Source organism: Chelonia mydas, chromosome 8 (genome assembly GCF_015237465.2).
Source record: "Chelonia mydas isolate rCheMyd1 chromosome 8, rCheMyd1.pri.v2, whole genome shotgun sequence".
Taxonomy (NCBI): Eukaryota; Metazoa; Chordata; order Testudines; family Cheloniidae; genus Chelonia; species Chelonia mydas.
Genome location: NC_057854.1, coordinates 83,489,730 through 83,502,096, shown reverse-complemented (window position 1 = coordinate 83,502,096; position 12,367 = coordinate 83,489,730). Strand labels below are relative to the sequence as shown.

The following is a 12,367-nucleotide window of genomic DNA, read 5'->3' as shown; positions in this document are numbered from 1 at the left end:
TAGTCTACTTTTAAGTCATTTTTTTCTGATGGGTTCCTAAAACTATGTAATTCTCATAAAAAAAAACAAGGGCTAACCCCATTGGGAAACTGATGATCATGTTCAAGTTCCAAGAGCTTTTGTTTGGATCTTGAAGAAGTCTTGGGTGTGGATCCTGCTGTGGGATATCCAGGAAGTGGTTGTAATCGGACTGGGCGTTGCATATTTCCTGGTGCAGTGTTTGGCCGAGGAGAGGAAGACTGGACAAGTGAAATAAGAGAACAGCCTTTTAAAATGAACATTCAAGCACATTCCAGAACCTAGGAGTAATCCAATAAGGCAGTGGTTCTCAACCTTTCCAGACTACTGTACCCCTGTCAGGAGTCTGATTTCAGCCCCAGGCCATGGGGCTTTGGCTTCAGCTTCAGCATGTATCTTAGCTTTGTGGGGCCCCTGCTTGCCCCGTAATGCCGGCCCTGCACTTGTGGCCCCACATAAACCCATCCTGTGACCCCCCACGGGTCACCTCCCCCAGGTTAAGAAACACTGATATAGTACATAGAGCGGTATAAACAAGTTATTGTCTGTATTAAACTTTAGCTTGCACTGACTTTGCTAGTGCTTTTTACGTAGCCTGCTGTAAACTAGGCAAATATCTAGATGAGTGGTTGATGTACCCCCAGAAGACCTCTGTGTACCCCCAAGGGTGCATGTACCCCTGGTGGAGAACCACTGCAATAAGGGATTCAATACAATTATAGATGAACCTTTAACCGGTTATTTAATCAAGCTCTTGCAATTTGACATGTAGATTTCTTGTAAAATAAAGGTGAGTAGAAACATGTATTTAAGAAAACAGGGCTTACAACAGGGTACAAGGTGCATAATCCCAACATACAAATCTCTTGAGGACGCAAAAAAGTTATTGATCAAGATTTTCAAAACTGACGAGAGAATATGGGTGCCTACGTTGAGAGAGATTTAAAAAGCTTGATTTTCAGAAAGAGCTGAAAACCTTCCCTCTGAAGATCACGTCCCCTTAAGGTGTCTCAAATTGGGCACCCAAAACCTGGAGCACCGAAAATCACTATTCACTTCTGTATGTAGTGTAGTTATAGCTGTGTCTGTCCCAGGGTATTAAAGAGTCATGGTGGGTGAGGTAATATCTTCTAATGGACCGACGTCTGTTGGTCTAATAGAACAGGGGTGCCTGATTTATGAACAGCGGCCTGCTTCAACACAATATACTAATGGCTGGTTCAGTCGCATTTGGTCATCTTGTTTACATCGTTTTAGTTTACACAAGTGTGTAAATAGACAATACTGTACATAGAAACAACCTATCTAAATACATACGAAACACGCTGAACTTAAAAATATAAATCAGTACAGGGACTTTAAATCTTAGGGCTAGTCTACACTAGAAGCACGGATGCAGCTATGCTGCTGTAACGCATCTGGTGCAGCCACTCTACGCCAACGGGAGAGAGCTTTCCCATCTGTATAATAAAACCACCTCCAAGAGAGGGAGTAGCTACATGGGCGGGAGAAGCTGTCCACACCGGCTTTTAGGTCAGTGTAACTTACGTCACTCAGGGGAATGGTTTATTCAGAGCCCTCAGTGACATAACTTATGCCAACATAACAAGCCCTTATTAAAATATGTAGAATCTGTTTGGCCCACACAAAATTGTTCTTAGGTTTATGTGGCCCTCCTGTGCAATAAGGTTGGGCACCACTGCAATAGAAGATATTACCTCACTCACCATGTGTCTCTATTCACTTCTGAAAAGTCTTGGCTATAATCTAGCTTTTTCTATTGTCAGTTAACAATGCAGCCCACTTGTGATTATAACGAGCTTATAGCCATTCTCCCAACTTTGGTATTGATGATAAAGATGTCCATAATTTAGACAACTTAGGCTATGTATACACTACAGCTTAGGTTGGTATAAGTTATGTCGCTCAGGGGTGTGAATAAACCATATCTGGGGATCTTTCAACCCAAAGCTCTTGGTAACTTTTACTCTGTGCGAGGTGGTGTCAGGAAATAAATCAGGGGAGACACAGCCGTCCAACCAATAGATGGCTGGCACAAACAGGACAACACAAGAGTGCTTTCACTTAAAGCTAAACTTTACTTAGTCTCAAGCACTTATACTCACATCCGCAACAGGTTAGTAAAATATCCCCAACCCTTGATAATTACCAAAGCTGAGTGTAGCTCTCGAATGGCACAGCAGCAGCCCATCTGCCAGTGGGGAACACAAGATGAATCCAGAAAGAGAGTCCAGTCCTGAAGAGTCCCCCCACCTCAAACTTTTCCCCCTTATTTATATATTAGTAATGGAATGACATGTCCCTTAACGCAAACTTGTTAAGTAAGCAGTTTCAATGGTCAAGCAAGAGGTTCCTTCTGATTATCGATTAACCAGGTGTGGGTTTTTCCAGAGTTTGCAGCCTTGAGGCCCCAATAGACATTCCTGGGGCACATCCTGCTCTTCTAAAATGCATGTGTCAAGGTTCCTTCCCCTCTCTGAACTCTAGGGTACAGATGTGGGGACCTCCATGAAAAAAAAAAAAACCCTAAATTTATTTTTACCAGCTTAGGTTAAAACTTCCCCAAGGTACAAACTATTTTACCTTTTGTCTCTGCACCTTATTGCTGCCACCACCAAGAGTCTAACAAATCTAACCAGGAAAGAGCCCACTTGGAGACGTCGTCCCCCAAAAAATCCCCCCAAGCCCTACACCCCCTTTCCTGGGAAGGCTTGATAAAAATCCTCACCAATTTGCATAGGTGAACACAGACCCAAACCCTTGGATCTTAAGAACAAGGAAAAAGCAATCAGGTTCTTAAAAGGAGAATTTTAATTAAAGAAAAAGTAAAAGAATCACCTCTGTAAGATCAGGATGGTAAATACCTCACAGGGTAATCAGATTCAAAACATAGAGAATCCCTCTAGGCAAAACCTTAAGTTACAAATAGACACAAAAACAGGAATATACATTCCATTCAGCACAACTTATTTTATCAGCCATTTAAACAAAACAGAATCTAACGCATATCTAACTAGATTGCTTATTAACTCTTTACAGGAGTTCTGACCTGCATTCCTGCTCTGGTCCCAGCCAAAAGCATCACACAGACAGAGAGAATCCTTTGTCCCCCCCATTTCAGCTTTGAAAGTATCTTGTCTCCTCATTGGTCCTTTTGGTCAAGTGCCAGCGAGGTTGCCTTAGCTTCTTAACCCTTTACAGGTGAAAGGGTTTTTCCTCTGGCTAGGAGGGATTTAAAGGTGTTTACCCTTCCCTTTATATTTATGACAGCATGTATCAGCAACTTCAACACAATTCTTATCAGGAAGTATGAGGGGTCAAGCTGCCCTCTCTGTGGCACCCAAAACACCCCCTCCCCTCCTTCCTTGGTTAAACTGAGACTGCTGAATGGCCAATTTACAGCCTGCTGACTGGGCTGCTTTTAGCAATACGCTATAGTGGTTTCAGGCACTTTACTGGTTTGCCAAAGTCTCCCCATACAACCCCCCCGAGTGTCGTAAGTTACACCGACCTAAGAGCCGGTGTGGACAGTGCTGTGTCGGCGAGAGAGCTTCTCCCACCAACATAGCTACCACCACTCACGGAGATGGTTTTATTTTGCTGACAGGAGAGCACTCTGCCATCAGCATGGAGCATCTTCAGCAGATGTGCAGTGGTGGCAGTGCCGTGCGAGTAGACATGCCCACTGTCTCTCTAGTACTTATTGTAGTGATCTTGGAGGGTGGGTGCAAATAAAAAGAGAGAATTAAGGTACGAAAACAGGTTTATCATGAAACACTATCTCTAAGATCTGACATCCCACTTCCCTCAATAAGGGCCTGATCCTACTCCCTTTGGAGCAGTCTGGCCAGTCAATGCTACAAAGTAGAGATGTAATAGGTGTCTACAGAATGGTGCAGGATTCGGGGTGTTGGATAAGACTCACTGATTGAGAAGGACTGGATTGCTCTCCATCAACTAAAGCATGGCGTCCATAGTGATTCCTTGGAGCAGCAGGCGGGTGTGGAGAGAGCAGAGGATTAATATCTTCCACTGATCTTCTTGATCGTTCCACCTAGAGGAAGAGAAAGTTATACATATGAGCTCTTGGTGGGAGAGGAGGCTATATATCCTGTCATGGAACATTGAACCAGCCTTCTGCGTCTGTGAATAACTATCAGCTTTGGCAGGAGCTTAGGTCATTATCCATTAAATGGAAGAAGAGATCCAGGTCTGACACCAGAGTAGGAGGAAGGGGCAGACAGATAGAATGGGAGAGAAGCAAGGAGAAGACACAATGAGAATCGCCCATTCCTTTTGAGTCCTGGGCCTGTTGCTTCTCTCCCATCTTTCTGTCCCTTTCCCTTCTCCCTCCCTTTCTGGTCTTGTCCAAACACCTGATGAACCCCATCAGTTCTACTCCTCCTCCCCTTGTTTCTGTGTATATTTTGAATCTCTGCCCTCTCCCTCTGTATTTCAGTCTCTTACAGCTTGTTTTGTTTGAAGCCCCGTTTCTTTTCTGAAGTTAGAGGAGCCTCTGCAATCCCCTACTTCCTTCCTTTGACATCTGTTCCTTCTCAAAGTCTCCATATTGTGGTGATTCTCCCTCTGGCAGTGAAGGGCTAGATGTGCCTTTATCCCCTATCCCTTTTAATGTGTAATCCTAGATCAGATACTGTCCAGATTAGTGGAAGATGGTGGAGAAAGATGTAAATTACACCTCCCTGCATCAGCCTGTCTCTTGAGTCCCTAAGGGGATTAACCCCAAGGGACAGAAGACAACCAGCACCAACCATAGGGTTCCCACTGAGGGGAGCAGTGTTAGTTTCTGGTCAGGAGTTCAAAATTATCCAGCACTGAGGCAGGCATTGTACCATAAAGGTCCTGAATACAAACTTGGGCAGACTCTAAACCACAGCTTCTCTCCAGTACTTCCTGTACTGGGGCTGAGGCTGTAAATATTACAGGATTGGTATTTTCATTTATTTTTCCTTCTTCTGGTTGCAGCTGGAATGCAGAGAAAAGTGAAATTCAAATGCCTGAAAGGTTTGCATTTCTTTCTGCACATAATCAAAGAACCAGATAGCTTCTTAACATACCCAGTGTTGCCAACTCTCATGATTTTGTCATGAGTCTCACAATAATTATTGCTTTCCTTAAAGCCCCAGCTCCTGGAGTCAAGTGGATATGTGATGATTTCAGCCTTCATTCTTAAAGAAAAAGTCAGCTTCCAGCCCTTGTGGCTGTGGAGACAGCTTCAAAATGTGACCCCTGAGGGCTCAAAAAGAGGAAGACAAATAAAAAGACCACCACATCTATTATTTTTATATAATCTCATGATTTTTGAACATGTGGGATTGGCAATACTGCATGCCCTCTGCTGTGTATGCATTCTTTTACTGATAAAGAATAAGAGACTGATTGAGAAGATGGGATCCCCAGTACGGTTTTTTAAGTGCTTCAGCCACGAGTTGAAGAAATTCAGCTAGAGAGATATTCTTGCCATGGGAGGTCTATGGCTTCCTGGCTAGAACAGCCACTGACTTCTGTGGGATTTCCACAAGTCCAGTGGCTGCACAGTCGAGCCCAAACACAGTGGTTCCAGGATAAAGACCCCTGAAAGGACTCTATACCATCGTGGGGTTGGTTCTGATAAAAATCTTGCCGAGGCGAGTAACACAGAGCAAGTTTGCCAAGTGCTCAGTACACTCACGCGACACAGCCTTACCTTGATTCTCTGAACCCGGTCCTTCCTCACAACATTTTCCAGTTTTCTTTTAATTTCTAGCTGATGATGACGCTGCCAGTGCAAGAAATCCTATTAATTACCATAATGAGGTGTCAGTGAACAAAACAAGGCTGAGCTCCAGCTTTGGGTACTTCTCATCTGCCCTCCTGGTTATTACACCCATTGATCACTGCCCTGTAATGATCATTGACTTGCCTTACACTTCAGCATGTGAAAATCCTTCCCTTCCCAACATTAACATTTTGAATGCTATAGGGGCCCAGTCAGCTTTTACTTCTACAGAGGCTATTCCCCCTGCCAGGGTAGAATACAGAGGGCAGAACTGTATGGGCGGAGGGAACATTGGTAGGTTTTTTTTCCCTTTCTTTTGCTTATAAAAGTTGCATGACGATCTGCTTAGTGAATACCACAGCCATAAACAATGTGTTTAATTATTTATATTAACCTGAACTGCTCTCCTATAGGAGATGGTATGTGCCTACAGAAATGACACTGCAATCTGCCTTCATGGGGGCGGGGGCAGCAGGGCAAGGGGTGGGGGGGGGCAGATAGGGAGCAAAGCTGTTGCACAGTGCCATCTTGTAAACCCTGCAAACCCTGCACTTACCTAGCGGGAAGCAGGCTGGAGATAGGCCCGGAGACAGAGATTTAGGGGGCTGCTGAGTAAGATACTGGGTCCGGTTTCATCCATCACGTTGCTTAGGTACCAGTTGAACAAATGCTTTGTGGGGAAAACTGAGAGTCTCAGCTTCCTGGAGAATGCTGCGTGGGAAAGGAGGAGTGGCTGCACTCCAAGGGGGCGGAAGGGGGACCAGTCTTATTCCTCAGCGTGGAAGCAGAGGGCAAGAGAGAATCTTGCCCCTAATTGATATTTATTAGAAAGCAAGCACCTGGACCAAGACCCCATTGTGCTAGCCACCGTGCAAACAGAACATAATGACAGTCCCTGCCCCAAAAACTGTGTGTGCGGGGGAGGGGGGGAGAGGGGGTGTTACTGACAGTTTTAGAGTCTGTTAATTCCATCTAGTTATGGCAAATGTTCTACTCCAATGTTGTGTTCTTTGGTGGAGACAATAAGATTTGTGGTCTCAAAAACAGGACTGAAGCAGATGATTCAACGCTTGAAACTACAACTGCAGGCTTGAACAATGAATCGGATTATTTGAATATTCAGATTTAAGAACTGTGTTAATCAGAAAACCATTAATTGAATATTTGTTTAAGAAGCCAAGCTGGGCAACACAAATAAGAGTGATGAGGGCAGCTATTTAAATGCCAGGCTCTGCAACCCGTTGGAATTTGCAGCTGAAGCTTGGGATCAGTTTAAGCTCAGAATCTTTAAGGGGATAGTGAACTGGAGCTAAATGCAACATGGTTCTGGAGATAATTGTGTTTAAACAAATGTTAGTCATCTTTTTTTCATTTTAGGAAATGGAAATTGAGCTACAGATGGTGAGGGCTGGAGAGTTTCAAAGGGCTGTGCTGTTCACAGACCCACCGTTCAGAAAAACACAGAAGAGTGTATAACATTATTCAAATTCTCAGCTCTAACAAAAGCTGATAAGTAGCAATACACTGAGGTGACTAGATCTTTTGGCACACAAGAGGCGTTGTGATTTATCTGACCCTCGTGACCATGGGACTGAGTCTGAGTTCTGAGGTAGCTTCCTCTCCTCTTCACGTGGCTGGCAGACTGTTGAGATTGGGGATGTTCCAAAAACATTCTCCTGGTTGGAGTCATCAAGAGTGGAGACTCCATGCCCTCCTCTCCACCAAATACCCCTCTTCTCAGGGGCAGCCCCATGGCATACCAGCACTAGTAAACAGCCCCTAGACATGACTAAGGAACTATTCTAAAAGGCTTATACGTGGATAATGTGTTCATACCTCCATTTCAAGGACCTTGTGAAATATGGCCTGAGCTAGGCATTCCCGTACATATCTTTGGTGATCCTTCCTCATAGCATTTAGCCGATACTCCTTCTCAGATATTATTCTCCCACTTCTTGAGATCTGCCATAAGCAAATAAAATATAAATATAGAGAAAAAGAGAAGAGAGAACAAGGTGTATTCTAAACAAAGCCACGTACAAAAGGAGAGCAAAACTATTTGAATGCATACACCATTTCTGCACCTTTATTATGTGTGCCACTTCCATTAGATACCATAGAGAGACCAGGTGAGTGAGATAGTATCTTCTACTGGACCAACTTCTGTTGGTGAGAGAAACAAGCTTTTGAGCTTACACAGAGCTTTTCTTCAGGTCTGAAGGCAGCACAGAGAGGCATGGAGGTCTGAAGAAGAGCTCTGTGTAAGCTCGAAAGCTTGTCTTTCTCACCAACAGAAGTTGGTCCAATAAAAGATATTACCTCACTCGCCTTGTCTCTCAATATCCTGGGACCAATCCAGCTACAACAACACTGCATGAAACAATTAGAGACAATAGAGATTGCTGAAAAATAAAATTGAAGGTATTAACCCAATTTTTAATTGGAATTTTATGAATTTAATAACCGACTTTATAGGCAATAGGTTAACTTTGACACTGTTTTTTAAAAACAAGTCAATCATCTAATAGGGTTTAACTATGACTTACAGATTCTGGGAGGAATAACCAGAAATATGTAACAAAGCCATACTGTAATCACTCAAAGAAAAGTTCTCCTCACAACAGATTTGAAATACAAGTACAGTGACATGTCTTAATAGCAGCCTTACTGTGTGGTAATGCACTGCCATTCATGTGTGGTAATGACTTACTGCAACTCTGCCACAAGCTCAGGGATATGCTAAGATTACCCAATGTTTATGTACAGAATTGTTCCATGCCAATAATGGTCTCCAACACCATGAAGACAGATGACTGATAGGCAATCATGTTTATTATTAAGGGACAATGCCTCGGTTTCAGTTAATAGTTCATCCTGAGCCAGTCAAAGTTCAGGATCCTCAGCATTCAGAAGCAGTTTTATTCTGCTGCTAATGTCACTTGAGGAATTTTCATAACACTAGAAAATCCGAATTGGGTCATTAGGAGGTATGTTTTTTTTAATTGCTGTTGGAATTTTTCCTGCTGGAATTCTACCACAGTGTCCTCTCCTCCAGTCTCCACAAATTGTTAATTTAATCCAATAATATTAAATTGGGAGAAAATAAATGATTTGTATTAAGTTAATACCTATCTTAAGTGTGAGAATTGTCTCTCACCCGTGGTATGAACAGAACCAGTTAACGTTGCCTTGTCGCGCACACACCCCCTACCAATAATGAGTTAACACATTTACAGCCCAATCACATATGGTGGTGCTGTGCATCTTAAATAAGATGAGCATCCCTCAGCCTCCAATGCTGCAATGTGCTAAGTACCTCCAGTAGTGTGCTAACTGCAAATTCGTCAACTCCCAGTGAAGTCTTTGATGCCACTTAGCACACTGCAGTATCAGGCCCAGGATTAGCACCTGCCCTCGATGCTCTAGGATTGTCCAGATTTTAGCACCACAGCTCTGTGTTCCACAACCCTGCTATATTTACAGGACCCCAAATCCCATAGGGTCCTGCCATATGTGATCGCACTATGATGTTGGATGGTAATGCAATGAACTTACATAGCATCAAAATGTGATCACATTACATCATGCTGGCATGGGATGACACCATGATATGTTTTTGTCTATATGGGCAAATTTTTAAAAGTGGCTACCCTACCTCTGTACTGAAAAGCAAAAATACCCAGCAGTGTGAGGTAAAAGTAACAAAAAGGGAGCCTTTGAAGCCTACCAGCCCTGATCGCTGAAGATGCCTTCTTATCCTTGTATTGCTGAAGTATCCAGCCAAGTGTTTGTCTGTAAGGCTGTTGTAGGTTGCGAGTGACCTGAAACCAATAAATGAAGTCACCATGGAGACATTATGAAAACCCAGAGTTTAGTGTTGAAGTTATAAATTATCTACCTAAAATTTAGATGCACAAAGTGCTGTCTTGAAGAAACAATTCAGGCATTTTGTCAGATAAATAACCTTCAAATGTGCCATAGAGGTAACATCCCCCTGTTCCATGAGAGATTTATATCTTCTCCAGAAATCACTCATTCTGTGATACACAGGCCCTTTGTTTGCTCAACATTAAATAAAATATCAACCAGTAAAGACTGTTTTCACTGTGGACCCCAGGCCACAGTTCTTGCTCAGACAAAAATTCCAATGAGAGGTCTGCCAGAGTAAGAAATTATTGGATTTATGGTAGCTTAATATCATACCCATAGCACCAATGAACATTCACACATAAGTAATTTGGGGCCAGATTTGGCTGCTTGGAGTTTGAGTACAGCGAGATCGGGCGGGAAGGTATCAATGAGCCAGTTGCAGCTCTCTAATCCCAACATGTCTGGCCTCGGTGCAAGCTAGAGTTACAGAGGTACAGTTCTAATTTGCATGAATGGAAGATCAAGCATACTAGAAATCTGCTTCCTTACACCCCTCTCCTTGTCCCCAGCACACCTCCTACATGCACCCTCCATCCTTTTAGACTGGCACTGGAAGGGGATGGTGCATAAGGCAGCTATGCAGTCTCTGCCCACTTTATGCAACCAGAGTTCACATACACAGGGGGAAAACTCCACTGGCCTTCTCTGGCTGATTTAAGTCCTCTTTGTGCTACTTACGTAGCCCAAAACAGAGTTAGCAGACCAGAGAATCTGCCTCTTTCAATATATACAATTGAAACAGCAACTTCTAGCCCCACTAAATATAAAGAACATGAATCTCTTTCTTTCTTTTTCCTCCCACAACATCAGGCCCATAGAGCATCCGCCAATTTCGACCATTTATTTCAGATACGTTCAGGCTTCTGTGTATCTTGATAAGGGATTTGCCTTCTTTCTCTATTGCTCAGCATAACGTTTCTCTAGGTCACCCTCTTTTTCCTCTTTCTAGGTAGTGTCCATATTATCACTACCTAGGAGAGTCATGTCGTTGGCATCCATAAATACTGTTTCTATAACAAACCTTGGACCATTTTTATTTGTGCTGGTTTGAAAATTAACATGCAAGTTGTCAGTCCAGGATGCAAATTTATTTTCTAAAAATGGTTGATTAGCTTATGTCTCTACCTTAGCATTCTTCTTGAGTGTTTCTTCTGTAGTTATGAATCCATCTGTCTTTCTACAGCATCTCTAGTTCTAATTCTCCACTACTGCAATGTCTATAGACATAACTTGGGACATTTAGTTTTCTAAACTAAAGGTCACAGTTGCGTGTGTCCAAAAGAAGAGCCCAGCTTTTCTCTTTATTTTAAAACACTTTCTCCACAAGGATTCAGCTAAGTGGTTGTTTCCCAGGAGGAAATGTTGCCAAGCCAGCAGGCTACTTCGTTAATGAGGAAAGGCCTGTTTAAAAGAAATGTGTCCTGCATTTGGCCTTAAAAGTGGCAGAACTCAAGCTCTGTATGGGATGAGATGACTAACTCATGGCAATAGGATTAGTATCTGTCCCACCTATTTTAGGAGCTGTTTTAAAAAAATTCAAATGTACATCAATGCTTCTTTCTAGAATATATTATTTAAACAAGTCACACAGTCCTACATGCCCCATATAAATATGCCTGAATCCATCTGCAAAGAATTTGCACTGCATCATATTCACACATTTCATGATATTACTAGCTCATGATGCTATGGTACTATGCTTTAGTCTGCACTCACTATATGGCAGCTGTTTGTACTGTTTAAAGTGCAGCTGGTAATAGTGAGATTGCTCCTTCTGTCTTCCCCCACTGTAGCTACAGTCCATTACAGAAAATCATTAGATCCACTCTGCAAGGCTGAGACTCTCCAGCTAAATAAGGAAGTCAATTTATTCCACAAGCCACTGAAGAGCTGGTACAAAAGGCCAACATGCATTCTGTGCACACTCATCTCTTATGATTGTTCTATCTGCATGAATCAGAATCTGGACCTGACACTGTACAGACATCCTGAGAACTGCAGACACATATTTTAAACCAGAACCAGATAATATGAAAGGGAATACTGGGCCTTCCCACTGTCCCCTCCAAAAACTGATATCAAATTTTATTATCATATTTGGAAGATCAGCTTTGTACTCTCCTTGGTCTAGGAATATGTTGCGTGCCCAAGAGATTGGGCAAGGACCCTCATCTAAGGCCAACACTAATACAGAAGAAGACATGGTGAAAGACTGTCACTAGACTTTCAAGAATGTAAGTGCTACTAGCCTAGAAAGCTCAAGATACAGAACAGCCCACCCTGAAGTACAATATGAACCTTGCAAGGAAAAAGCAGTTAGATATCCCATCTCTCCTGTGCTGCACTGTGGCCTTGAGATTTTAAGGAGACCAGCTACCTAAACTGTAAGCTCTTCAGGGCAGAAACTGTGTTTTTGTTCTGTGTTTGTACAGCATCTAGCACAATGGGGCCCTGGTCCATGACTGGAGCTCCTAAATACTGCTGCAATATAAGTAATAACTACATAAGAACATAAGAGCAGCCATATTGGGTCAGACAAATGGTCCAAGCCCGTATCTTGTCTTCAGACAGTGGCCAATGCCAGGTGCTTCAGAGGGAATGAACAGAACAGGAAATCAT

General features: G+C 42.9%; 1 protein-coding gene across 5 annotated transcripts in view; it reads right to left on the bottom strand.

Annotated features, from left to right (window-relative positions):
• ERICH3 (glutamate rich 3) overlaps positions 1–12,367 on the bottom strand; it is a 64,810-nt gene that overhangs the window by 41,122 nt on the left and 11,321 nt on the right. For 3 of the 5 annotated variants that reach the window (XM_043552699.1, XM_043552698.1, XM_043552701.1), the window contains exons 2-6: positions 9,546–9,639; positions 7,655–7,780; positions 5,747–5,836; positions 3,965–4,093; positions 78–239 (exon numbers count right to left, since the gene is read on the bottom strand). In XM_043552699.1, coding sequence (XP_043408634.1) covers positions 78–239; positions 3,965–4,093; positions 5,747–5,836; positions 7,655–7,780; positions 9,546–9,639 — 601 coding nt within the window. The remainder of the gene's footprint in view (positions 1–77; positions 240–3,964; positions 4,094–5,746; positions 5,837–7,654; positions 7,781–9,545; positions 9,640–12,367) is intronic. The other 2 variants (XM_037907726.2, XM_043552702.1) reach the window with 1 other exon arrangement.